At 32.3% G+C, this 26437-nt stretch overlaps 1 protein-coding gene across 2 annotated transcripts in view; it reads right to left on the bottom strand.

Annotated features, from left to right (window-relative positions):
- SNF4Agamma (SNF4/AMP-activated protein kinase gamma subunit) overlaps positions 1 to 26437 on the bottom strand; it is a 1283477-nt gene that overhangs the window by 1052581 nt on the left and 204459 nt on the right. For both annotated transcript variants that reach the window (XM_075357143.1, XM_075357144.1), the window contains exon 2: positions 19542 to 20160. In XM_075357143.1, the coding sequence (XP_075213258.1) occupies positions 19542 to 20150 (609 nt within the window). In that variant the 5' untranslated portion in view covers positions 20151 to 20160. The remainder of the gene's footprint in view (positions 1 to 19541; positions 20161 to 26437) is intronic.

Below are 26437 nucleotides of genomic sequence, written 5' to 3'. Positions count from 1 at the left end.
TACGATAAAAATCACATACATATCGATCAAAACTCGAATGCATTAAATTGTTTGCAAAATCATTACTTTGTAATAGTAAAATAAAAAATAGATGATCGAAGCAATTTCTTAATATAAAAGGGTTATTAATCACGGATGAGGTAACTAATAAAGAAGAAAGGGAAAAAAATGAATCAGGATCGTGCTCAAGAGAGGGTTATAAGGCTTAACCTTTTTACTCGTCAACCTAACTGTAAAACGAATTACGCGGTTTAGATACCGGTCTCGAGTATATTAAAGCAACCTGCTATACCCGTACAAAAAAAACTTCACAAATATAACGACACGAATATAAACTAACATTCACATACATAAACGTATATAATGTTTACATAAAGCAACAAGAACGGAGGAGACATGCACTCGTGTTACATCGCAAATATTTCAATATATCCATCCAAAACGGTTCAATTTTACTTTCTAATACAGATAATCTTTTCAATAAAATGTTACGTATTTAACGTGCAAAAATCCAGTATTTAATATTAAAATATATAGATTATAAATAATCCTTATTACATTATTCGCGTTATTTCTTTACCGATGGGTTTGAAACTTAACAACTCATTTTATAATAAAAGGTAAAAATCGAGAATGATATTTGATCCCCCGATCGCTGTTAATCGATATAATATAATTTTATTACTGGAATTACCCTTTAAGAAACATGAAAAAAAAAATAACTGTAACCTTTACCACTAATTTTTAAATTAACTTTTACTTATTCTGATTTTTATAACTACGCGTAACGCAGAAATTTCACTGGTCTTTAATAATTTTGACGTTTTTCAATCAAATATATTCCAATAATCGATCATTTTTCAATTAATAGTTATTTACCATAGTACAATTATTACAAAAAAACTTAATACGTTCGTTTTGATAAGTTGATAAAATAAGTAAAAGTGACAAAATTTGTTTTTAAAGTACGATTAAATATTTCGCGTTAGGGCGAGCACTGTACTGTACTTCGCAGAAGACAATGATCAGTCGACACGCAGTCATATGTGCTGGCTACGATGGCGGCTCCGTAGGTTAAGTTAAAATGTTACAATTACCGTATTTTTCCCTTTACGCAGAACCTCATGTGCTGTTATTTTAAAAGAATCAGATTTTTCAAATATAATTTTATCTTCGTTGTAATAAATTAGTAATTCCAGTAAATAATAGCAAAAATAAATATTTTTCTGTTTAAAAAAATCGTCTTCTGTTCTTTAATCGTCTTCAGTTTCAAAGTAAAATTTCAGTAATGAAACTTTGTAGATTAACTCAAGGGCGATCGTTAAATGAAATGCGATCACCGTATCAAGCTTATCATCTTTAAAACCATCGGAAAATATACTTGGCACAATGAACGGTGAAATCCGACTTTATAACGGTGTAGGTCGCATGCGCAAATTAATACAAGTGTTACAATTAGAGGGTTATTTTCTTCTGAATTTATATATACAAGACATCCTCTATAAAACCTTTTTTTATACTAAACAATTATTAATAAAGAGAAAAAGTATTTTTCTACTAATTATAATATTTCAACCCGAGCAGAAAGTCAATTAAAAAAAAAATAAATAAATAAACAATTACTCTTCCGTAAACATCTTCTAGGCAAGTATTTACAGCTATAAAGGCCGTCTCTCGCATCCCAACTGCCAAACTCTTTTTTCCCGCCAACTTTCCTCCTTCAAATTCCTTCTCTCCATCGCCTACATCGCTCCAAACATCAACTGCTTTGGAAGTCGTAAGCATTTCCTCCTCTCCTGGAATCAATTCCAACATGCTCCTGGGTAGGCCATCTATAATCCTCCATTCTCCGAATATGCTCGTACCGTTGTAGTCTCCTTCCCTCCAAAATATCAATCGCTATTCCGGTCATCCCGATTCTTCTTCTGATTTCCTCATATCTCACGCACCCCACCGCATTCTAGAAACTCCACTTCTGCAAACGTACTTTTGTATATCTTTAACGTAACGTTTCAAAACACACGTTAGTTTTTTCCGTAACGAATAAATTCATAAAGGAGCATATCTTAAATTGATCATGTGTGCATCGACCGTATTACATCATGCATATAACCAGCCGACTGACTATCAAGACGATATAACTAGACTTCTACATCGGTCGGCTTCTACATTCGGGTTCGATTCCCGCCAAAGGTCTGGAATGCTTTACTGTCGTTTCATTCATATCATCTTCATCCTCTTCCTTAAAATATATATAGAAGAATTTTCAACGTAATAAAATTTAAAAAATAACAATCATTAGTTGTACAGTTTCATTAACTTTGTTTTACACGCATATTTTCTTGAGTAACATCGCTAACCGGCTAAATAATTATAATTAATGCGTTGTAACACTACGGCAATTTTATTTCGTACACAACTTACACGTCAGTCGTTAACCCGTTAGGCGTTATTCTGAATACGGAAAGAAACTAACCGCTTCCCCGTAATGATCGGCTTACTAGACTTCTCTGTAGCTGTGTATCGGCCTAAGATATCAATTACAAGAAAAACACCAGCCTTCCAACTGAAAATCTCAATTACCGATTGTTGTACGGTAGTTAGAAATCTAAGAAACTGAAAAGTTACTATTCTAATCTAATTATAGCAAATAAGATAAATTACTATTTTAGGATAACAATATTTATAGATCGTTATTGTAATTTTAAGTTGCTGGCGGTTACTTCAGAATTTCTGTTTCAGTTTATAAAATATTATTGTGATGATAACCCTCGAAACGGATCTGTATCAGCGACTGCAGTTGAACGTAATTTTCGTAGAGAATACGATAAGGAGCCTCCTAGTAAGCGAACAATTTATTCTTTGCATTAAATCTTCGTTGAAACAGGTTGTTTTGCTAAATATAACAAATCACCAGAACGCTCGCGCGTCCAGAAGCTACTGTGAAACAACTCGGAGAAAGCTTTGCACGCGATCCGAAGAAATCAACTCGACGTGTGTCACGTAAAAATGACATTCCACAAACGACTGATTGGCGCGTATTACGTAAACGATTGATACTTGAAGCTATAAAACCTAAATATGTTTCAACACATTGTAGATGACGATAAGGTCGATCCGCTCCAAACGATGGATAAATTTGCAGATAACAATACATTTTTAGACGATGTAATTTTTAATGAAGAATCAATGTTTCACATCAGTGGCAAGGAGAACACCCAAACCGCAGAATATGAGGTAGCTAAAACCCTCATGAAACTTTGCAAAACATTCGGGGTAGCCGTAACGTCAATGGTTTTTGTACCCTAACCAAACGGTAGGGAAACAACAATTTACTCTTGGCACCAAATCTTCGTCGAGACAAGTTGTTATTCTTACAGGAGGCGACCGTAAACGGCATCGTTTTTTCTGGACGTACTTCAAAATTTTCTAATTCCTCAGTTAGACGATGATGACCAAGATTGACGCCATTAATATCAGCAAGACGGGGTACCACCTCAGTACCGATTAGAAGTCCGAGATTTTCTTGCTGCTCGATTCCCAGGTTGGTGGAGGTTCAATCGCAATGGTCACCTCGCTCCCAGAATTGACCGCGGTAGATTTCTTCTTGGGAGGTTTCATTAAAGATTGGATTAACGCGCTCCCTTTGCTTGCCGATCTTGTTTAGCTAAGTCTTCAAATTAAGCCGCAGCTGCTGAGATAACGCCTTGCCTTGCCGGCTACAGTCTGGAATGAAATCGACTTCAGGTGGGATGTACATCGCATTACAAATGGAAGCCGTATCGAAACAAAGTGAATGTCGGGTGACAAACTTGAATTTTTCTATGAAATGAGACCTCAACCGAATCTGTAAGTCATCTATTACATTTTTATATACTTTTAAATATGTGAAGTCCTTTTTGAATCGCCCGGTATAATCCGTATGAAGTAGGCTAAACAGCAACATTTCTACTTGGCTGAGAAAATTATAAATTTTATTTAAAACGGTACACGAAAATAAAGCTAAAAATAATAAACAGTTATGCCAAATTTTAAAGCTATATCTAGAAAATGCAAAGTATATTTTTATTACTAAAAATAAGAGCGGTGATATTTTTAACGATTTCTTACTTGCAAAATTAGTCTTTCAGCACGCCAAATTTTAAAGTTGCCCCGTAATTGTAAATTGCAGGTGAAAGCTTTGCGTCGTTACATAAAACCGGAAGATAAAAGTGGCAACATTGGAATATTTCTCGATTTGCATGCTAAATTGACTTAAATGCTTTCTGAAAGTATACAAAAATACAGCATTTTAAAACTGTGTAGTTTAATTATCTAAACCATAAATACGTTTAAATTTAACCGGTATTAGTTAAAAAATGAGAATTTTTATTAGGAAAAAACAAAATTCGTTTTCCATCTAAATAATAGAATTATTGTATTATTATTAAATTTAAATACTACATAAATTAAAACTTGTTCTCTGTACAATTATGTTTACCTTTAATCGTGAACAAAAGAAGAATTTTATCAAATAATTATACCGAAACAAAAAAACCGATAGATAAATGCGTAACAAAAAAGGAATTTTTTACTAAAATCATCAGAATATCGCAATCGAGGAAATATAAAGTATGTTACTAAAATAATTAATTAAAAGAGAAAAAGTAAACGAAAGGTATATTTCTTTTACTTTAAAACAAAGTTGTACTACACAAAATGTTCTGTAGTTTACAAATAACAAAATCAAAGAAAATAGTTCAACGGCAGAAAAGGATTGTTCTGTAACAGATTTCTCTAATATTTACACATTTTTAAAAGTAAAAGACTATCTTTATTTTTATGTAAATAACAATAAATAAATTAAAAAACAAAAAAACAAAAAAAACGGGATTCTTTTAAAACGAAATTGCTTTGAAAAGTAGAAAATAATTTTTCAATGATTGTAAGATAATCAAAATAATTTTCAACATCTGTAAAACGAAAACCATTGTGCGCTCACGAAGTATTACTTTGTCTAATCGTTTTAATTTACGTTCAAATTTTTACCTTTATGGATTCTCACAGAACACCGATTCGAATTTTTCAGTAATATTTAATGAGCGCACAATGGTTTTTTTTTACAAATGTTGAAAATTATTTTGAATATCTTATAATCACTGGAAAATTATTTTCTACTTTTTAGAGCGTTTTCGTTTTAAAAGAAAACCGCTGTTTTAACAATTTTTTTTTTAAATTTATTTATTTTTTACTTTTTAGTCTCCCGCTCGTACTGTTTATTAAAATGCCATCAGTTTATTGGTTTATAATTTTTTCCCATTCTATTTAACTCTACCGGTAAAAAATAAAGTCTCGCCCACTTCGCCTTTTCACTTTCATTCGGTCGCCCTTCACGGTATTTTTGACGCGCTTTCTCTAACCGTCTTTTACGTTATGTTACACTTTCTTTTTGTTTTGTATTCTTTGGTTTCATTTTTTGTTCCTACCAAAATCTTTACTATTTTCACACGAAGAAAAATGATTTTGTTAAAATACCAAAACACGGGATGACAAATGTTTTTGTTAAGTAACAAAATTAATTTACTTACTATAACAAGACGGTTTGTCGTCGTAAGAAAATCAAATAACTTACAGTAACGATAGGTTATAGTAACAGATCCATTTTTTTATCGTAACAAAATCGTTTCGCTGCCGCAACAAACCCTTAATTACCGGATGTAAAAAAAGAAATATGTTATCCGTATGTAAAAATCAGAGGAGAGTGGAGGAAGTGTAAGGAGTAGACCAATTTCGTTTCAGGAAAAGTATAGGGACAAGGGAAGCAATTTTAGGCCTCAGATTAATACTAGAAGGTAGATTAAAGAAAAACAAACCAACATGCTTGGCGTTTATAGACCTAGAAAAGGCATTCGATAACGTAGACTGAAATAAAATGTTCAGCATTTTAAAAAAATTAGGGTTCAAATACAGAGATAGAAGAACAATTGCTAACATGTACAGGAACCAAACAGCAACAGTAACAATTGAAGAACATAAGAAAGAAGCCGTAATAAGAAAGGGAGTCCGACAAGGATGTTCCCTATCTCCGTTACTTTTTAATCTTTACATGGAACTAGCAGTTAATGATGTTAAAGAACAATTTAGATTCCGAGTAACAGTACAAGGTGAAAAGATAAAGATGCTACGATTTGCTGATGATATAGTAATTCTAGCCGAGAGTAAAAAGGATTTAGAAGAAACAATGAACGGCATAGATGAAGTCCTACGCAAGAATTATCGCGTGAAAATAGACAAGAACAAAACAAAAGTAATGAAATGTAGTAGAAATAACAAAGATGGACCACTGAATGTGAAAATAGGAGGAGAAAAGATTATGGAGGTAGAAGAATTTTGTTATTTGGGAAGTAGAATTACTAAAGATGGACGAAGCAGGAGCGATATAAAATGCCGAATAGCACAAGCGAAACGAGCCTTCAGTAAGAAATATAATTTGTTTACATCAAAAATTAATTTAAATGTCAGGAAAAGATTTTTGCAAGTGTAAGTTTGGAGTGTCGCTTTATATGGAAGTGAAACTTGGACAATCGGAGTATCTGAGAAGAAAAGATTAGAAGCTTTTGAAATGCGGTGCTATAGGAGAATGTTAAAAATCAGATGGGTGGATAAAGTGACAAATGAAGAAGTATTGCGGCAAACAGATGAAGAAAGAAGCATTTGGAAAAATATAGTTAAAGAAGAGACAGACTTATAGGCCACATACTAAGGCATCCTAGAATAGTCGCTTTAATATTGGAAGGTCAGGTAGAAGGAAAAAATTGTCTAGGCAGGCCACGTTTGGAATATGTAAAACAAGTTGTTAGGGATGTAGGATGTAGAGGGTATACTGAAATGAAACGACTAGCACTAGATACAGAATCTTGGAGAGCTGCATCAAACCAGTCAAATGACTGAAGACAAAAAAAAAAAAAACACGTAAATTAGTAATGTTTTCACAATTTCCGCCATATTGGATTTAGAATGATATTAAATAAAGTCCGCCAGACTGGATTAAGAACGGTATTAAATATGCTATATTATACTGTCATCAGAATCAAAGCTGTGTGCAAAATTTCAGCTTGGTTGGATAACGGGAAGTGTGTCAAATTTCAATTACTAAATTTAACCTATACAGGATTTCGAACATAAGAAAACCGTTGAAAAAAACATGGACAACTGAAAATAAAATTTAAAACAAAACTTTAACGCGAATTAAACAGAAGAAAAAATAAGTACAAGAAAGTAAACTAATCGTGTATACGTAAAAGTAAATTAAATTAAAGCATTAGAAGTGGACTGGAGTAATTTCAGACGGTTTAAAATATGTTACAATCATTCAACCGCATCATTTTTACTTAAATACTTCCTGTCAATATGTACATCAATTTACAGCAGAAATTATATTCATACTTTATCTTATTAATTACTGCTCTTGTAAATAAGTAACGAATGAATTATCCAGTTTATTATGACAAAACGAGTAGATTTTAATCGAAATCATAAAAAAAGTGAAATATTAAAAATACCTTTTAGTCGCCGAATAAAATCAATCACAAATTAAAATATTATTTTCAAACTGATAACCCTAAAATAAATTACCGAATTAAAAACTTTTCTTTAATTTTAGAAGAAAAAAAAAACTTAATATTCCTGACAAAATATTTTAAAAAAACTAAAGGATTCAAAGAATTTCAAAGAAGAAAAATATTTAAATAAGGTATGGCATTTACTAATAAGGTCTAATTCTAGCGTGTTATCGCCATTAGGCATATTAAAAAGGCGTGGCGGTAATAATGGTAAACAGAACTCGATGCGGGTAAAATGTATTAAATTATTATGAACTCTACTTATTAAAAATTAAGATAAACAAACAATATTTCTAATAATATTCACTTTTTCAAAATGAAAAGAGAATATAATTAGCTAAAAAATGAAGACATACATCTACTAATAAACGTAAATATAGAGAGAACCTGTTCGATAAATTATATTAACCGATTAAGAACATATGGAGTCACGCGATAGCGGCGGTCCTGCTAACATCGAGGGAGGTCTCCGAACAAGTATCAAAACTTTTGACAGCCTTTATTTTGTATCTCTTCTTTCACTCTTGTTCTTTCATAGATGCCTCCTCTATCTCATCCTTCACCCGTTCATCGTTCATTTTCAAACTCCCTTAGATTTCTCAGATTCCCTATCGTTCCAGTAGATACGGAATATTGTCACACGTTCGATGTAAATATATGCTGTCAAAATTAATGTTTTCTTATTAACGAATGAATAGCACTGACAATTTTATTAATAAACTAAACTTTAATGTAATTTTACCGATTAAATTACTAGCGAAATATAACAAAGTTATTTATAGAAATGATACAACCGATTTGCAGTTTAATAATATAACATACCACGCCAGACTTAATAGAAAAGTGCGGAACGGATTGTTTTTCATATCTTCTTCGCTGAGCCGAATGGAATAGCGTTTACGCATCAACATGTCGAACACATCAAACGTAGATGACATTCGGCTGTACAAGCGAGTGAAAAATGATTTTGTCCTTACTATGAAATGATTTACCGAAAGGAATGGATGTGGTTAAGGTACAATATTATTTTCCGAGAAACTCTGTCGAGTATCTAGTTCTAAAGATTCTTTAAATATAATACACTCGCAAAAAGAAACTCGTATTTTTTTTAAGTTAATAACGTAAATATCCTCTGTATAATGAAACAGCATCTGCTATTAGAATTACATATGCGCGATTGGAAAGTATCGATATATTCTAAAGAAACGATTAACATTTAGAAATTTTCATCCCTTAGGAACATAAAAAAATTAACAAAAACCTAAAATATTCTAACGTTCAAAATTGAAATAAAACACGGTGTCAATTCATTAAAAAAAATCAATGATTCAACTCCTCACAAATTCAAAATACACTCTTTTAATTTACATTCAAATATGCTCGCGGGAAAGTTTTAGGAATACGCGGTATTGTATTTGCTAACTGACAAAATGAATCTTTAACAGATGTCGCCCATCTTATTTAATCGTTATTTAGTTAAACTAAAACAGCAGTTAAGTAAATATTATTTATATGTGTATACCTATACATTTCACCTGTATCGGTTGTGTCCCGCAGACAGGATAAATAACTTCTTTTTTTTACATTGTTATTGACGATAGGAAACGCACAGAAAAAAATTAATCGAAAGCAAACAAAAACTGACAGGTTAAAAGGCTGTGAAAGTTATGCTAATTAACCACTGAGAGCTTCCCCCTCGGCAGAAAGTTATCGCTTAAAAGAACGCTATTAATACCCCTTAACTTTATGGATTCGGTTCATTATATGGCTGTTTATTTAAGAGTGATAGAACTTTTGATAGAGATAGCTGTTTTCTTTTGTTTTGATGACATTTTGTTTTGTCATTTCAGATCAGTGAACATTGGTAAATGATCATGTAAAAACAGACGCCGCAACAACGTTTACAAATTGTGGAAATATATTTCTAAAACCAATATTCTGTTCGCCAAACGTATACAGCACTTCGTAAATTTTATGGTGCACATAATCGTCCATCAGAACAACTTATTTGTCGAACTATTGGTAAATTTTGAAAAACATTTACTCTACTCAATGAAAAACCAACAGCAAGACAAAGATCTGTACGTAAAGACGATAATATCGGTGCTGGCAGTGATATTGTTGAAGAAGAGCCGAAAATGTGTCTATTCGTCGCCGTTCTCAACAACTTGGACTTTGTCCATCCACTATATGGAAAATTCTACGAAAAGAACTTGGTCTACACCCATAAAAATGGAATTGGTGCAAGAGCTGAAGCCGCAAAACCATAATAAGCGTCGTTTGTTTGGTAAATGGCGCCAAATCAGATAGAAACTGATCACTTTTTATCGAAAAACTTGGTTTTTCGACGAAGCTCATTTCTGATTAAATGATTATGTCAAGAAGGACAATTACCGCATATCGAGTAAGATCAATCTTCAGGAAATTTGCAAGTCTCCATTGAATCCTGAAAAATGCACTGTATGGTGTGGGTTACATTCTGGAGGCATCTTCGGTCCTTATTTCTTTAAAAATGAGGCCGGAGTGCATGTTACTGTCAATGGTGATCGTTACAAATCAATGATCAGTGATTATTTGTTTAAAAATTTACATGACATCGACCTGCAACAGTTTTGGTTTCAACAGGATGCTGCCACACCTCACTGCTACCGAAACAATCGATTTATCGAAACAACGATTTAGCGACAAAATTATTTCACGAAATGGTCCAGTGAATCGGCTTCCAAAATCATGTGATCTAACGCCAGTCGATTAGTTTCTTTGAGGATATGTGAAGTCTCTGGTTTATGCTGATGAACCATCAACAACTGACCGCTTTGGAAGAACATAACTCGTGTTATTAACGAAATACGTCCCAAATTACTGGAAAAAGTGGTTCAAAATTGGACTGATCGAATCCGGTTCATCAAAGCTAGTCGTGGTGAACATACGCCGGAAATTATTTTCAAAAATTAAATGTCAGAATGTTATCTTTCAGATAAAAACAAAATTGGCTTCAAACTTACCTTTTTATGTGTTTTATTTCAATTCAAAGTTCTATCACTTTAAAAACAAAACACCCACTACTACATTTTATTACAAATTTATTTTTACTCCTGAAATCACCAATTGCTCATTGATAATTACAAAAAAATGTTAATCGATGTTAACGGCTCCGAATAAGAAACATCTATTTCTTTTTTTAATAGGCGCACAAATTTTCTCTTATATACAGATCCTAGCTTTGCGTTTACCAAACTAAAACACCAAATTCCCGACCATTGAGCCAATCCACGGTTAATTTCACTGTACGCTTTGAGTTTCAACCCTGTTGAAAAACGATATCAATTTCCTTCAACGGCATATAACTGTATATAATTCTTTTTTAAATATGCGAACTATTTTAGCCAATAAATAAAAACATTTATTACGGTAAATAAAAAAGCAAAAAAGTAAACTGTTGCGGTACGGTGACTGTATCTTCCCGCTTCCCGGACCGATTGTAACGAAAATTAAATAACGTCGATCACCCGTATTCGCAGCCATCCTACAAGATTTCATTAAAATCGGTTTATCCAATCAGTGATATCAAGGAAAACGTTAACTGACGAAAAAGAAAAACCTTTTTACACCGACCATGAATGAATTTCCCAAATGCATGATTATTTAATACAATCGTCTAATAAGTACAAGAATGTGACTTTGAATCCAGAAACGAAAAAAAAAAGCTTTTTTTTTGTCCAAACTCCTTCATGGGAGATCTGAGTAAAATTTAAAAAGAATCTTATCTATCATAGAGGCGTTAAATTATGTCGAAAAAATGCACCTACCCGTCGAGTAGAATGTTGAGATACGGTAACGGTAAGGTTCATATTTCCTAGCCTCTTTATCAGAACCCACCGGGTTGGTCTAGTGGTTAACGCGTCTTCCCAAATCAGCTGATTTGGAAGTCGAGAGTTACAGCGTTCAAGTCCTAGTAAAGCCAGATATTTTTACATGAATTTGAATACTAGATCGTGGATACCGGTGTTCTTTGGTGGTTGGGTTTCAATTAACCACACATCTCAGGTACGGTCGAACTGAGAATGTACAAGACTACACTTCATTTACACTCATACATATCATCCTCATTCATCTTTTTTTTTTTTTTTTTTTTTTTTTCACTCTACTCGCCAGGTCATCGGCATAGGCAATTACTTGTACCCCATCCTGAAAGTCTAGTCTTAATATCCCATCGAAGGCCAGTATCAAGAGTAAGGGTCCCAGTACAGACCCCTGTGGCACACCGCCATAAATATTGAAACGTAGGCATCCTCATTCATCATCTGAAGAATTATCTAAACGGTAGTTACCGGAGGCTAAACAGGAAAAAGATAGATAGCCTCTTTATCAGACCCACCGGGTTGGTCTAGTGGTTAACGCGTCTTCCCAAATCAGCTGATTTGGAAAGTCGAGAGTTACAGCGTTCAAGTCCTAGTAAAGCCAGTTATTTTTACACGGATTTGAATACTAGTTCGTGGATACCGGTGTTCTTTAGTGGTTGGGTTTCAATTAACCACACATCACGGTCGAACTTAGAATGTACAAGACTACACTTCATTTACACTCCTCATACATATCATCCTCATTCATCCTCTGAAGAATTATCTAAACGGTAGTCACCGGAGGCTAAACAGGAAAAAGATAGATAGCCTCTTTATCAGATCCACCGGGTTGGTCTAGTGGTTAACGCGTCTTCCCAAATCAGCTGATTTGGAAAGTCGAGAGTTACAGCGTTCAAGTCCTAGTAAAGCCAGTTATTTTTACACGGATTTGAATACTAGATCGTGGATACCGGTGTTCTTTGGTGGTTGGGTTTCAATTAACCACACATCTCAGGAACGGTCGAACTGAGAATGTACAAGACTACACTTCATTTACACTCCTCATACATATCATCCTCATTCATCCTCTGAAGAATTATCTAAACGGTAGTTACCGCAGGCTAAACAGGAAAAAGAAAAACAAAAAGAAAAAGAAAAGCCTCTTTATCAACTACCCATCGGTTGGTCTAGTGGTTAACGCGTCTTCCCAAATCAGCTGATTTGGAAGTCGAGATTTCCAATGTGCAAGTCCTAGGATAGTTTCTTTTATACGGAACTGAATACTAGATCGTGGATACCGGTGTTGTTTGGCGGTTGGGTTTCAATTAACCACACATCTCAGAACGGTGGAACTGAGACTGTACAAGACTACACTTATACATATCATCGTCATTCATCCTCTGAAGTAATATCTAAACGGTAATTCCCGGAGGCTAAACAGGAAAAAGAAAGAATGAAAGCCTCTTTATCAACTGGAGTCAAAATCAAATGACAACAGTGCTCGGTATAGAGAAATCACCGTGCCAAATTTTATTCAAATAGATCAAGTCAGGAGATATCAAGCAAAAAATACAGGCCAACACACATATATACGAACGTATATACTTCCTTCAAGTATTTTTCAACGTTAAAATTCTTTTTTAAGAAGTCTTTTTTCTTAGAGGCGATCAAGAAACGTCGAAATCGAAAAAAGTCCTGATATGGAAAATTTGATCAGTATATTTTCCTTTACATAGTATACCGAATAGCTGTACAATATAATTATAATTCTGGGGAAAATAAAGCTATTACTATCTGTCAATAGATTTAAAATTTTCAAAATCTCTAAGTAGTAAATTCACCAGCAACTTGGAATAAGACTGAAACATTAAGTTTTCTAGATGCAGACAGAATAGAAATAATAGGGGGAATTAATAATAATACGAATTAAGCAATTGTAATAATATTTGACGATTAATATTAATTAATAAATAATATTGATAATTACAATAAAATTTAAATAAATAAAAACTTTTTCAAAATCATAGTCAAATGAAAATGAAAACACTTTGTGAAAAACTATCGTAGTTATTTTTAATTCTTATCCAGGATTATCGAATACTTTGAATAAAAAAAACAGCAAAAACTTAAAGCACAGAGACAAAAATCTATATAAAATTTTGACGGTCCAGCAATTTTGCGGCCGTAGGTACTAAAAAGAAAAAAATCCAAACATATATTTTTACTCGACGATCACGAAAAATGCATCGAAATCTGGAAACAGAACTTTTTAACGATCGCATTAGGAAAAAATTGAACAGAATATTTAACAAAAATATGACCTGTTTTCCCCTAAAACAAAACTGAGAAAAAGTTGTAATCGTAAACAAAAATTTATACGCTACATCTAAATCAGGTAATTTTTAAAAATGAATTGCATTAAATCAAGATAATTAATTCACACGTAACGTAATTAAATTATACTACTGAAATAATACATTACTTTTAACAAATTAGTAATTACAATTAATTACTAATATATTATAGCTTAAATATTATGACATTTAAACCCACATCCCGCTGAAGTTTATAAAATACAATAAGTTAATTTAAATAATATGAAAACATATTCTTCTTCATATTAAAAAATTTCATACGAATGAAACTTTTTTACAGAAAATATTCCTTTAGCTTTCCAAATGATTATAAATCGAAAGCTGTAAAGTAACGATTCTCTACAGTTGCTTTCCCATTCCCCAGGCGATTACTGCAAATCTTTTTTACAAGGAAAAACGGAAGTTTTATAAATTAGCCAAAAAAAACAGTGTTTAGACCAAATGATCCCTGAAGGTACAAAAATAATAATAATAATAATCAACACGTATAAAGCATCTTTAAAAATAAATTTACGAATATAAATAACTGGACCGACTTAGGAGACAACACATTTGTTATTTCCCGTGCGTTTATTCCATCATCGAGCAACGAAATATAAAAGCTTTTCAAAATAAAAATAAAGAAAAACATACGACAGTTATTTTTAATACTCATTTCAAGCCATAAATAAGCTAGCTATACATATAAATTGGATAATAAATGTATAAATAAACTTAACACGACGCTAAAATAAAGTAATGCGGGAAGTCTGCTTTTCTGTTAAGTACCCTTGAGATATGCTCGATGTTCCTCGGTAAAATGTCAGAGAAATTCATATAATATTGCGTCATCACCTCATAAAAGTTATTTGATCATTATGTAATCAGGTTTTGCGATATCAAGAAAATTAGTATAGTCCCACAAAAAGGAATAAAGTAATATTTTAAAAAAAGTTTGTTTAAAAAAGTTTGAGAATTTAAATAAATTTAAACATCGATTTTAGACGACTCATAACTAACTGATTTGCATATCTAAATTTGTTGACATATTCTAACGAAAAAGCAATTTATGTTAAAGCACAAATTGAAATTATAGTCGACTTAAAAATAAATTTAAAATTCAGAGAAGCCTAAAGACACGAAAACTATTTTTAAAAATAATGAACAAATTTACTTTAAACGAAGATGTAATAATATTCTAGTATAATTTGTAAAAATTGTAGGATCGTCCAGCATTGCGAAATTACTCTCAGTATACTTAAAAATACGTTTTCTTAAACCTTTATATTTAAAAAAAATACATACAACACATTAATATACTGTTTAAGTAAATTTTTCATCAAAGTTTACTTATCTTTTATTAAATTAAAATTAAAAAAGGGCATTATTTTTTATAAATATTACCGTTAGATCTATTTAAAGCGTTTTTAATTCCTTGTACGAAAATAAAAGAAGTATTGTAATCGGAAAAAAATTTCAGATTGCAACGAAAATATCCATTTTGACCAACCCTGAATCCATTTTGACTAATTTCGGCGTGACGTCTGTACGTACGTACATGTGTATGTATGTATCTCGCATAACTCAGAAACGATTAGCCGTAAAATGTCGAAATTTTGTATTTAGAACTGTTCTAACATCTAGTTGTGCACCTCTCCTTTTGATTGCAATCGACTGAGGCAAAAATGTGTATACAGTCAGACCTGTAAATAAAGCGGGGTTTAAATTTTGAAACATTTGGATTTTGGACTTTTTCTTAACTGCAGTAATAGGACCTCGTGGAGAGATTTCAACGATATTTCATAAGCGGTACTTACTTTCATCGGTTCTAGTTGTAGGCAAATAAAATGTTAATTAATGAAATATTTGGATCTTACACGAGGAAGGCACACCGGTTCGAATCAGACTTCATCTTATTTTTTTTTAAATTTAAATATATTGATTTATTAATAATTATTAACCTCCGATTGTAAACAAAATTTTAGCAATAAATAATTAATTCAATAATAAAGATACAAAAAAAAAAGAAAAAAATTCAGAAGTTATTTGTGAAATAAAATTTTATGTACTTTTCATTTTAATTGAAAAATTTTTACTATCAGAGGTTAATAATTATTAATAAATCAATAAATGTCAAATAAAAAAAAAAGAGTTAAAAAAAAATATATGTATATGAAGTCGGATTCGAACCGATGTGTGCATGGTTACGGGTCCGACACGTTTATTCTCACTTACACCACATAACTAATTCACCGACGTGAAACAAAATTAATATATAAATTAATAAAAAACGCTAAGAAAATTTTTAGGGTCAATTTTCTTGAGTATAATTGAATATTGCTTGTTAGTATTTCGTGATGACGACACTTAGAGTACTATTCACACACGCAATCGGGTTCAAATTCTAAAGCCCGTGCCTTTCCCTTGTTACATACAGTAATATGGATCTATGGATTACGTTTTGTACAATTATACTCATGAAACGTAATTACATACAACATACTCATGCATTTAATTACATAAATACATTAGAATGTTATGTTATATATATTTTTTTTTAAATTGGTTATTTTGAACATCCTCATAGAATTACTTTTTTATTCGAATAAGCAAGAGTAATAGAATTAATAAATAATACTGCGAACATTAAAACTTGGGGAAATGAAGAGCATACAAAAGCGATTGCAATTCATAACATAAATATCTTTTGAAGCTGCATGAAGAAATAAAAAGTAAAGACATAAATAAAAGAAAGACTTTAAGGGAATTACAAGATAGATTTGATTCAGGGCTATTGAATAAAAATCATTCTTGTTTACAAATTCAAAAATGACAATGATTCAGTGTCTTTAAGGCCTATATCCATATTTTATACCGATGGTGGAACAAACACTGCTCATTATTCTGTAATTTTACCTAAAAGTTTGAATATCATTCTTTTGAAACCAAAGTATAGACGAGATGTGAGCCTACTGAAAATTTACAAACTGTAGTAACAAGTATTGTAAATTCATAGTAATGGTGTTGACTAATGGTGGCATAGTAATGACCGGACTAAGCGCGGTGCCATACATCACCGGCTTACGTGTCCCAACCGCTCACTTGTCATATATTTGCTAAAATGGGTAGGCGCACTCCGACAACTACTAAGAATATATGTGACATCCAAAAATTAAAATTCATTTCGTCGAGACATCAATTCGCTGCCACGCCTAAGTTACTGAATGCCAGTAAGTACCTGTCCACCATATTAAAGCGCTTGGAGCCCTAATTGGCTGGTGGTCAACCATATATCTCATGGTTAGCTTCCCACAGCAGTGCGTTAGGAGTCTTTCCCTTAAGTAAACTACTGATGTCGGTTGAACATAGCACAACCGCATCATAGAACTCCCACACGGTCCGACAGTGCGGCTCCCGCCACATTGACTCGCCGCTTGTTAGCGGTCAATTTTCCCCTTGATCTCTAAGTTCCAGGGTGGCCCGGTATCTGGCCCCCCAAAGAGCAGCGGTCATACATCAGGTGTTCATTTGACTGGACCTCCCCGCAGACGCACAGCTGCCAGGCGGAACCGAAACCGATATTGGTTCAATTTAACGTGGTTAGTGAGCACCTGGGCACCCGTTGACCTTAAAAACGAACTCGAGGCGTACCATCCCCCCAGATCCCGTATAAACTTGTACAGACATGCTTATAGTGACATGTTTATGACAAAATTAAGCCGGCAGTGTTGAATAAATGCCCTGGATCTCAGCGCTAAGGTGTAATTCTGCTTCGCAATAACGCTTGGCCTCGCACAGCTCAGGTTACTCGAGAAACCATCAAAAAATTGGAATGGTACCTCACCCCTAATACGGTGCTGACTCCATTGGATTTCCGACCGTTTGATCCACCCAAGGAGGCGCATCGTGGTAGAAAGGTTAACGGCAATGATAGTAAAAGATAATCACCAAATCGACACCGACATCAAGACAAGTATTTCTTTGCAGCAGGCGTAAATAAGTCGATTCAGTGATGGGACAGTTACATAAATGTTCCTGGAGATTATGTTGAAAATCGATAAAATCACATCGATTAAACACACCGTTTTAGCTGCATTCATTAAATGCCTCTCGAAGTTTAAATTAGTATAAAATTATAGTATTCATAACGCTACAAAAATTCGATTCTAAGTAATGATGACATACCAAATGAAAAAATCTTTAAATTTCTATGAAGCCATCTATTTTTAGTCATTTGGCAGAGAAATACGGTAGAGGTACATAGGAGGTATAGGGTATTATTTATCTATGTACGTACTTCCTCTACAATATAACATTGAATCGATCACCTAAAAAAGGAAAAATAACCTCAAATCCTATCTGAAACAAATTCATCAAACTAGAACATTCAAAAAAAAAAAAAAATAAATAAATATTTTGAGGCGTCTCTGTAATTTTAGATTCTACAGTTTTAATGTTCTTAGGTTAATCTGGCATATATTATATTTTTAAAAATTTGATAGAGAAAAAATTAATACTAAGTTCTGAACGCGTGGATTCTTTCTCCTAGTATTGTTTTATGAATAATAAAGTTTTTTAATAACTTTAACAGACTTGTAAAGGATAATTCTCCACTGAAGTGGAGCATTTCTCCCGGTTATTACTGAGGGACGCCAAAATACTGACTTTCTTAAACAAAAATTTAAGTGGATTAACATTATTTTCCGTGTAAATCATCCTAATTACTTATTTCTATAACTTAAACCTCTTTGAAGAATATATATATAAATAATATATATATAAATAACAGTTTATGGATTTTGTTCTTTTTCGGGTTTTTCTAAGCGGATCACTTAGATTACAACACACTTTATGAATTTCTTCAAAAAAAGAGTGGCGATTTTTTTTAACGTGTAAAATATTAGATTACCGGAAAATATGCTTATACGATAATGTAGAGAAGCACACACACATACACATAAGTGTACATAAGCAAAACACAAAACAAATGCTGTCAAAATTAATTCCACCATTCGTTAACAGTGTAAACATTGTTTAATTAGTTTTTTCTGGAATTGAATTGCATGTAAATGTTAAAGCAACTTCCATAAATAAATGATCCGCCAATCGAATTCTGGTAATGTTCTAATCCAAAAACTACTCGGAAGTATATAAATTAACATCAGTCGTGTGTGGTTTTGTAAAATGATTAAAGACGCAGATTTTTGCAATTAAAGACCTCAGTATACCTAAAGAGAAAAAATTATTAATAATAATATAAATAAGAGAAATATAGTTATTTTTTTCTTACATTAGGTAGTATTAGATATGGAAGTATCGTGTGCCAAGATCCAGCGTTTCGTATGTTACGTTCCGAGACACCTCAGAAACCTGAGTCGTATATTTTTTGAACGAAAATACAACATTAAGGCATAGCTCTATTAATTATTCTACAGGAAAATAAAAAAAGCGTTTTAATTTAATGCGTCATCATCAGGAGTCGGTCTTCTCTCCCTCGTAGTTTATTTTTTTCATTGATAACGTACGATAGACTGAATGACATTCAAACAAATACCAGTACCGTGAACAGCAGAAAACGATAATTTTGATTTACAAAAGGTATGAAATAAAAGAAACGAGAGCGCGATTGGATTAATATGTCGGCCGTACGACGAAACCCAATGTTCAGTACCAAGGGTCAACTGTAATAAAAATAATATTTATTACGTAAAATAAAAATTAAGAAAAAATAAATAACTACTCACCCTTTTTCTTCTAGCCGTATCGGCATCGGTTCGGCGAACCCATATTTCATCAGTAGAATCGTAATCTATGGTAGAACTGGATGAAGCTTGCGACTTCATTTCTATAAGAGAGGTATCATAGAAGCGTTTATCAAAATGGGGTGAAGTACCGCGACTGAGAGTTCGCGGTGAAGTAGGAGGGGTGTCCGGGGTCAGTGAAGGATTACGTTTCGGTGTAGCGGGCTGAGATGAATTTTGGTCGCCCGGTGTTGTCGGAGTAGTAGGCGTATTACTATTGTTTGTGTTATCTGCTGAATTTGCGGTCGTATTTGTGGTCGAATTATTAACCGTACTGTCTGCGTTAGTTTCATCCTCTTCCGGACATTCGGACAATCTACGGCCGGCATATTGGCTTCGTGAGGGTAATCTGTTTACGTGATGCAGAAAATAATGTTGAAACCAGTTTGTATCGTCGGCACTCGTCCGACTATCTTTACCGAGAATCTCTTTTAGAGCGGCTAAAGAGGTGATCGTATTATAATTAATAGCGTTAACCAAATCATCGAAATCCTCATCCTCTTCTTCTTCCTGTTCCTCCCCTGTTCCCGTAGATGCCCGATCTGAATCCATTCTCAGGCAACTGTAATAAAACAAAAAAAAATTATTATTAATCGACAGAATCCAAAGTTTAATATTAAAAAAAGGAAGCACACTTTCATTTTGTTTCTGATTATTATTATTATTGTTACCCGGCATCCGTTTTTCTAATCTAATGTAGTTTTTCTTTCATTTACTAATAAATTTCAAAATCCTCCCCCATTCACTCTTACGACCCGGCCAATTAATTTTATTCGTGTCAGCGTTCATAGAGAAGTTTAAATAAAAAAACTTTGGTTTGTGTGGAACTACGTTTCGCACGAGATTTGAGCGTGATAACGTCTTGCAAAGACCGACAATGTAAATCGACCCCAAAGAGCTGAACTACCCCAAAGAGCATACTAGACGATTAGGGGTTATAAACTTCGTCATAAACAGAACCTACAGCAAACTGAAGGAGTTCGATAAAATACACAATAGCGAAATCATAAATTTATAATTTTTATTTACAAAAAAATGTTCATTACCTCTCGAGTAATAACTTTTTTTTTGAATGATGCAAATTGATCAGGGAAAAGCAAAAAAATAACAACAAATCTTTCCAATTAAATTTGGTTTAGATCGGTTTAGGTATCTTTTAAAGATTGCACAATCTCAACATTTTCATTAAGATCTATAATATCCATATGTAAATTCACTCGATACGAGAGCTGCAAGCTAAAATATAAATTAAATTAATTTATTTATTAGTTATATATTATATCCAGTTTACGAAACAAATTATCGTAATATGAAACTAACCTTCCTTGACACAATAACAAAAGAGAAGTTAGCTTCAAAATCAATAAATCGCTAAGGAAGAAATATAAGATTCAAAATTCTTCTAATTTTGACCATTATTGTTTCTTCTAATTTTGACCTTTATTGTTTACCATTTGATTTGACTCACGTGTTTTGTCTATATGTATGTTTAGTAGTAATTACAAGGCCGAAAAAAAAATCATGTTTACGATTCTAAATGAATGCAAGACCTCATTATTTTTATCCTTCAAAAAATAAATAACGAAAAAATATAAAAGTAAAGTAATTGAATAATGAAAAGTATAAATAATGAGGATTTTAAAACCTCATTATTTATACTTTTGTTATTTTCTATTGTGTTTTATTTATTATTATTATTATTATTATTATTAGTGATTCCACAGTATTTTCAGTATCGATTTATTTGTATGAGAATAGTTGTTTTAAGATCTACTACGATATTGAATGAATGAATTACGATAGTAAAATTTCTTAATTTATTTTGCAATTATTATTACTGTTGTTATTTATTGTTTATAAATATTTAAGATAAACGTTTATGATTTTTTGACAGGCAGTATGTTGAACCATGTAAATATGTTCTTTCTTTTTTCTCTTATTTGCTGGTGTTGCTTGTTCTTACTTATTGTTTATAAACATTTATGAAAAAACATGATTTTTTGACAGGCAGTATGTTCGATAATGAAAGCATGTTCTCAGCTAAGTGGAACGCATACACAGACAGGTACACATACACGTGCCTTTAGTAGGGTAGGACTTAAATGCAATTTTAAGTAAAGCTCAAGTTTTTTTTTTATATTGTCCATTATGACAGATTACGTGTGAAATTTTTAAAGAAAGTTAATAAATAAAAAAGAATCGCGGGCGCTTCGCGCCCGCGCTTTTTGTCGACCTTTGACTGTAATGTCGCAAAAAAAATCTTGTTATCCTTATGAAGTAAACACATGTTCTTTGAGAAACTGGCGTTGGGCTAGATGAAAATTCCAATTAATTAAATTCATCCACCATGATTTGGATGTTTTAAAAGATTACTTGTTTAAACAAACAAATTGAATCGAAGTGATTGTTTAATTAGCTAACGAAACACGTTAATATTCTATTTTTCATTTAAATTGAATGATTTGTTCAAAAATAATTATGAACAATTTGTTATAGAAATAAACTTTAATCAAATCAATGTTGATAAAGTGTCAATTTAAAACGATGAAATTGAAATCATAAATCAAATTCATGAAATTGCTGTTTTTGAAAAGCCCGCCAAAACCTGCTTGAGATGATAGTATATTAAATTGCACGACGGTTCGGCTCGGCTCAGGCGGAACGAGACAATTTTTGGTGCGTGCTGCCGGCGAACATCGATTTATAAGACGTTGTCACGTCAAAATGAAATGTACAAGTTCAACGCAAGATAAAATGTAACTAGGTTGTACTAATAAATACTAAATTAAACATACGAGTAGAAACTACTACAAGATCACAATTATATTGAAAGCGATGGATTTTTTTACGTAGCATACCCTGCTTAATAATACGTACATTATAGATAACGCATAAACATATTTATATCTTTTTTTTTGTTTTGTTTAGCCTCCAAGACCGCCATTACATATCGCTTCAGAAGATGAGATGAATGATTTGTAGCGTATGTGAAAATGCCATGCCTGACTGGGATTCGAACCCGAAACCTCCGGATGAAAAGTCGAGACGCTACCACTCGCGCCAGTGAAGCCGGCAAACATATTTACTTGGCGTCGAATAAAATAACATAACACGTAACAAATCAAAGCGTACAACAAATAGTAATAATACCTCCCCCTTATACAGCCATATTTAATTGTCTATATCTTTTCCAAGGTCGTACTACAATGTTACGGCTAAGCGTCAACAACAAAAACCATCGATTACTACGGGAAGATGTGACTGAAACATAAATAAATATTATTATTTGGTGCCAAATAAAAGAACTACTTTTAACCGATGCAAGGACGTGGACAAGAGAAAATATTAAAATGAGGCTAGTAAAAAATATACTTTAATAAACATTTCAACATTGACCACGTGAAAGAAAAAAAAACAATTTTACAGTTAAAAATCAGTTTACCGTTTTGGTGCAAGTTAGAAGAAAGAAAATGTAAATATAAATTCTAAAAAAATGTGATCTACATCTTAAAAAATGACACTGAACATAACGCATAAAAACAAAATTTCTAAATAAGAGATAAATATTAAAAATTAAAAAAAACATTGGTGACAAACACTGCTGTTTAATACACGATAATTAAAGACCGTGCGGGTACGATTTTGTTTAGAGTATTTACATAGTATAAACTTTTAAAATTTATTTAAACATATTTACATAGCCTATGACAATCCAGATAACGTAAGGATTCAAACGCGGGCTCATAAATCTAAATCGCTGTTTAGCTACTAAATACATAACACTCCTTTTTGGGCAGTTATCCAAAAAATCATAGCCGAAAGAGCTATTTAGAACAAATTTTCTTTAATTTTGGCTACGGATGTTAGTATGAATGTCACAGCGATATCTCAGAAACGGCTCTACCGATTCAGTTAAAATTTTAACAGTAGCTTTTACTATCCGTACGGTGTTAAGTAGCTAGGTCACAAATGAAAACCACCGGGTTGGTCTAGTGATGAACGCGTCTTCCCAAACTGAGACTGTACAAGATTGCATTCCATTTACAGTCACACATATCGCCCTCATTCATCCTTTGAAATATTATCTGAACTGTAATTACCGGAGGCTAACAGGAAAAGAAAGGTGAATATTCATGTTCAAGTTTAGGTCTAATTTATGATAATTCAATAACGGCTTGTCCATATGGACTGGAATTCTAACTGTATTTTCTACTATCTTTTTCGTTGAAAATCTTAATCAAATTTAAATGAATATAAATTTTAAGAATTTATCTGGGATTATTCGCCGTAAAATATTTGGCATTTTAATTGTAAAAAAAAAATCTTTAATTTTTAAGAAATGCAATACTCGATCGAGCTTCAATCATTTTAACTTTTTTAAATAATTATCTTTCCAAAATAAAATTTATTTTTATAACTTGAAATTGTAAATTTTAGAACGGTTTTAAAGAATTAATTTTATACTTACATAACGTACAATAAATAAAATCAAATTAAACGACGAATATTTTTGGATATATTCCCTACGTGAAATAACTGATGACCAAGTTGTCAAAATCTTTTTTCACTCTGTTTAAACAGAACATATAACGCATTTACACATTTTTCGCCTACATAACAATGTCACGGTTTCTAAACCGTGACAACGATTAAACTGTTAAACCGATTTCATTTAAAAAAAAAAAAAAACATTAAAAAAAATATTAAAACAGAAAAACGTATAAATAACTGTAAAAGTTAGTTTGCGATGGTATTGGTGACCTGTTTCCATTCTTATGTTCATTAACAGCTCATCTTTTCAACAAAAAAAAACAACGGATAACAAATGTATTACGCAGATTTATTTATTTATATTTTTCGTTTATTAATAATAACGCTAAAAATCAGCTGTTAACCTTATCTAATAATACCTAGGTAAAAAAATTACGATTCGAAGAAATAAATAATTGACAATGTCAGTTACAGTTTTTTTTTGAGGGGTACACTTAGAGAACCGTACGTAATCTACACAAATAAAAATGTAAATGTTCGTTTGTTCAAAATTTTAAATCTCCGAAACTTCTACACCGATTGTTTTGAAATTTTGACACAACGTTGCATTCGAGTACGCGTGTTTTTATATACCTAAGATATCACACTTGTGACCGGAAAAAAATGTTTTTTTTAAAAAAACAGCGCTATCTGTTGGACGTAAAAGCGACACACATTATATTAAATATTTTACGATACCATTTCAATGTTTCCGATATGGGTGTCCGCTATAGACTAAAAAACTACTGGACCGATTTACGCACGGGGAAAAAGGCGAGAGAGGGGAAAATCTAAAAAGTTAAAAGGGAAGAAGGGGAAAATGGGAAAAAGCAAAAAAAAAAGAAAATAAAGAATAAAAAGGGTAAAAAAGGGAAAGGGAAAAGGAAAAGCGGTAAAGGAAATGGCAAAAAGAAAAGGAGATGGAGGAAGACGGGAAAAGGAAATAAGGGAAAGAGAAGTGGGAGAAGAAAATGGAAAGGGGGAAAATGGGGGAAATAGGGGATATGGAAATAGGAGAATGGCGAAAGGGGATGTGGTAAAAATTACAATGGGAAAAGAAAAACTGAGAAATGAAGAGGGGGAAAGGAATGAGAAGGAAAGGGGAAAGGGGAAGGGTAAAAGGGAAAGGTTAAATTTTGTGAAGTTCCGTAATGTTCATTTCGTTAATGTTTTATCAAACTTTAGTGTTCATTTAATCTATATGTATATATGAACCCAAATCTAAATAGCGAAGCATTGCCGGGTCTGCTAGTCCTCAATAATATGTATATATTTATTATATATTATATCCATTCCACGAATGGATATGAATGATGAAAAATATACAAATTCACAACTTTCATACCCGTCTACTCGTGCACACACATCTCATACGAGTGTACAGATATTTTTTCTACACTACATCTAAATTACTACTACTACTGTGCCGTTTGTTTATATACCTTTATCACAGATGTTTGACAATTTAACATTGTAAAAGGAAAATCAACAATTTTTTGTAAATAGAACCGAAGAAAGAAATAAAATTCAGCAGTAAAATTATGATCATTCGGTAAATATACTAAGTAAACATTTAATAAACAAGAGTAAACAATACACATATGATATATATTTACATATCCAACTTTGATATGCAAACACGCAACTTCCGACGCACTATTATACCTACGACCAAGCAATACGTAAGAATCTGTAATCATTTTGTAAAATTAAGGAATGTTTCTTTATATCCTAAATACGGGGAAATAACAAATATTTGATGATATAAAAACTACCTATTCCAGAGAGTTATTCAATATAATTATTCTAATCTAACATAAACTTTATTAAAATAAATAAATATATATTTTTATATATATATATATATATATATATATATATATATATATATATATATATATATAAAATCCACTTATATAAAAATAAAACTGGATTCTATCACTCAAAACTTATGCAGTGATCATGCTTCATATTTACATTACAATTAGATATATCTACGAATAATCGACGAACTGAATTAAAAAAGAAAAGTCGTTTGAAGCTGAAGATATTCGTTTGTAGGATGAAACGAATATTCCTCAAAGTTTAAATAAATTTAGTTGACGAAGAAACTAGCAATGGATTTATCGTTTATACCTCCCCTATAACCTACAACGTTTTAAGACTGCACTATCCACTCCACTGTAAAATTAACAGTTCAAAAAATCCCTTTCGGCACGCCTAAAGGCGGAGGTAGATTTCACCAGTGAAAAGTAGGGGATAAAAAAGACTTTTTTATACCTACTTAGGGGAGGGTGGGCCGCTTAGGT

Source organism: Lycorma delicatula, chromosome 2 (genome assembly GCF_047948215.1).
Source record: "Lycorma delicatula isolate Av1 chromosome 2, ASM4794821v1, whole genome shotgun sequence".
In the NCBI taxonomy this organism is placed as follows: domain Eukaryota; kingdom Metazoa; phylum Arthropoda; class Insecta; order Hemiptera; family Fulgoridae; genus Lycorma; species Lycorma delicatula.
This window is presented reverse-complemented; position numbering and strand designations above follow the sequence as displayed.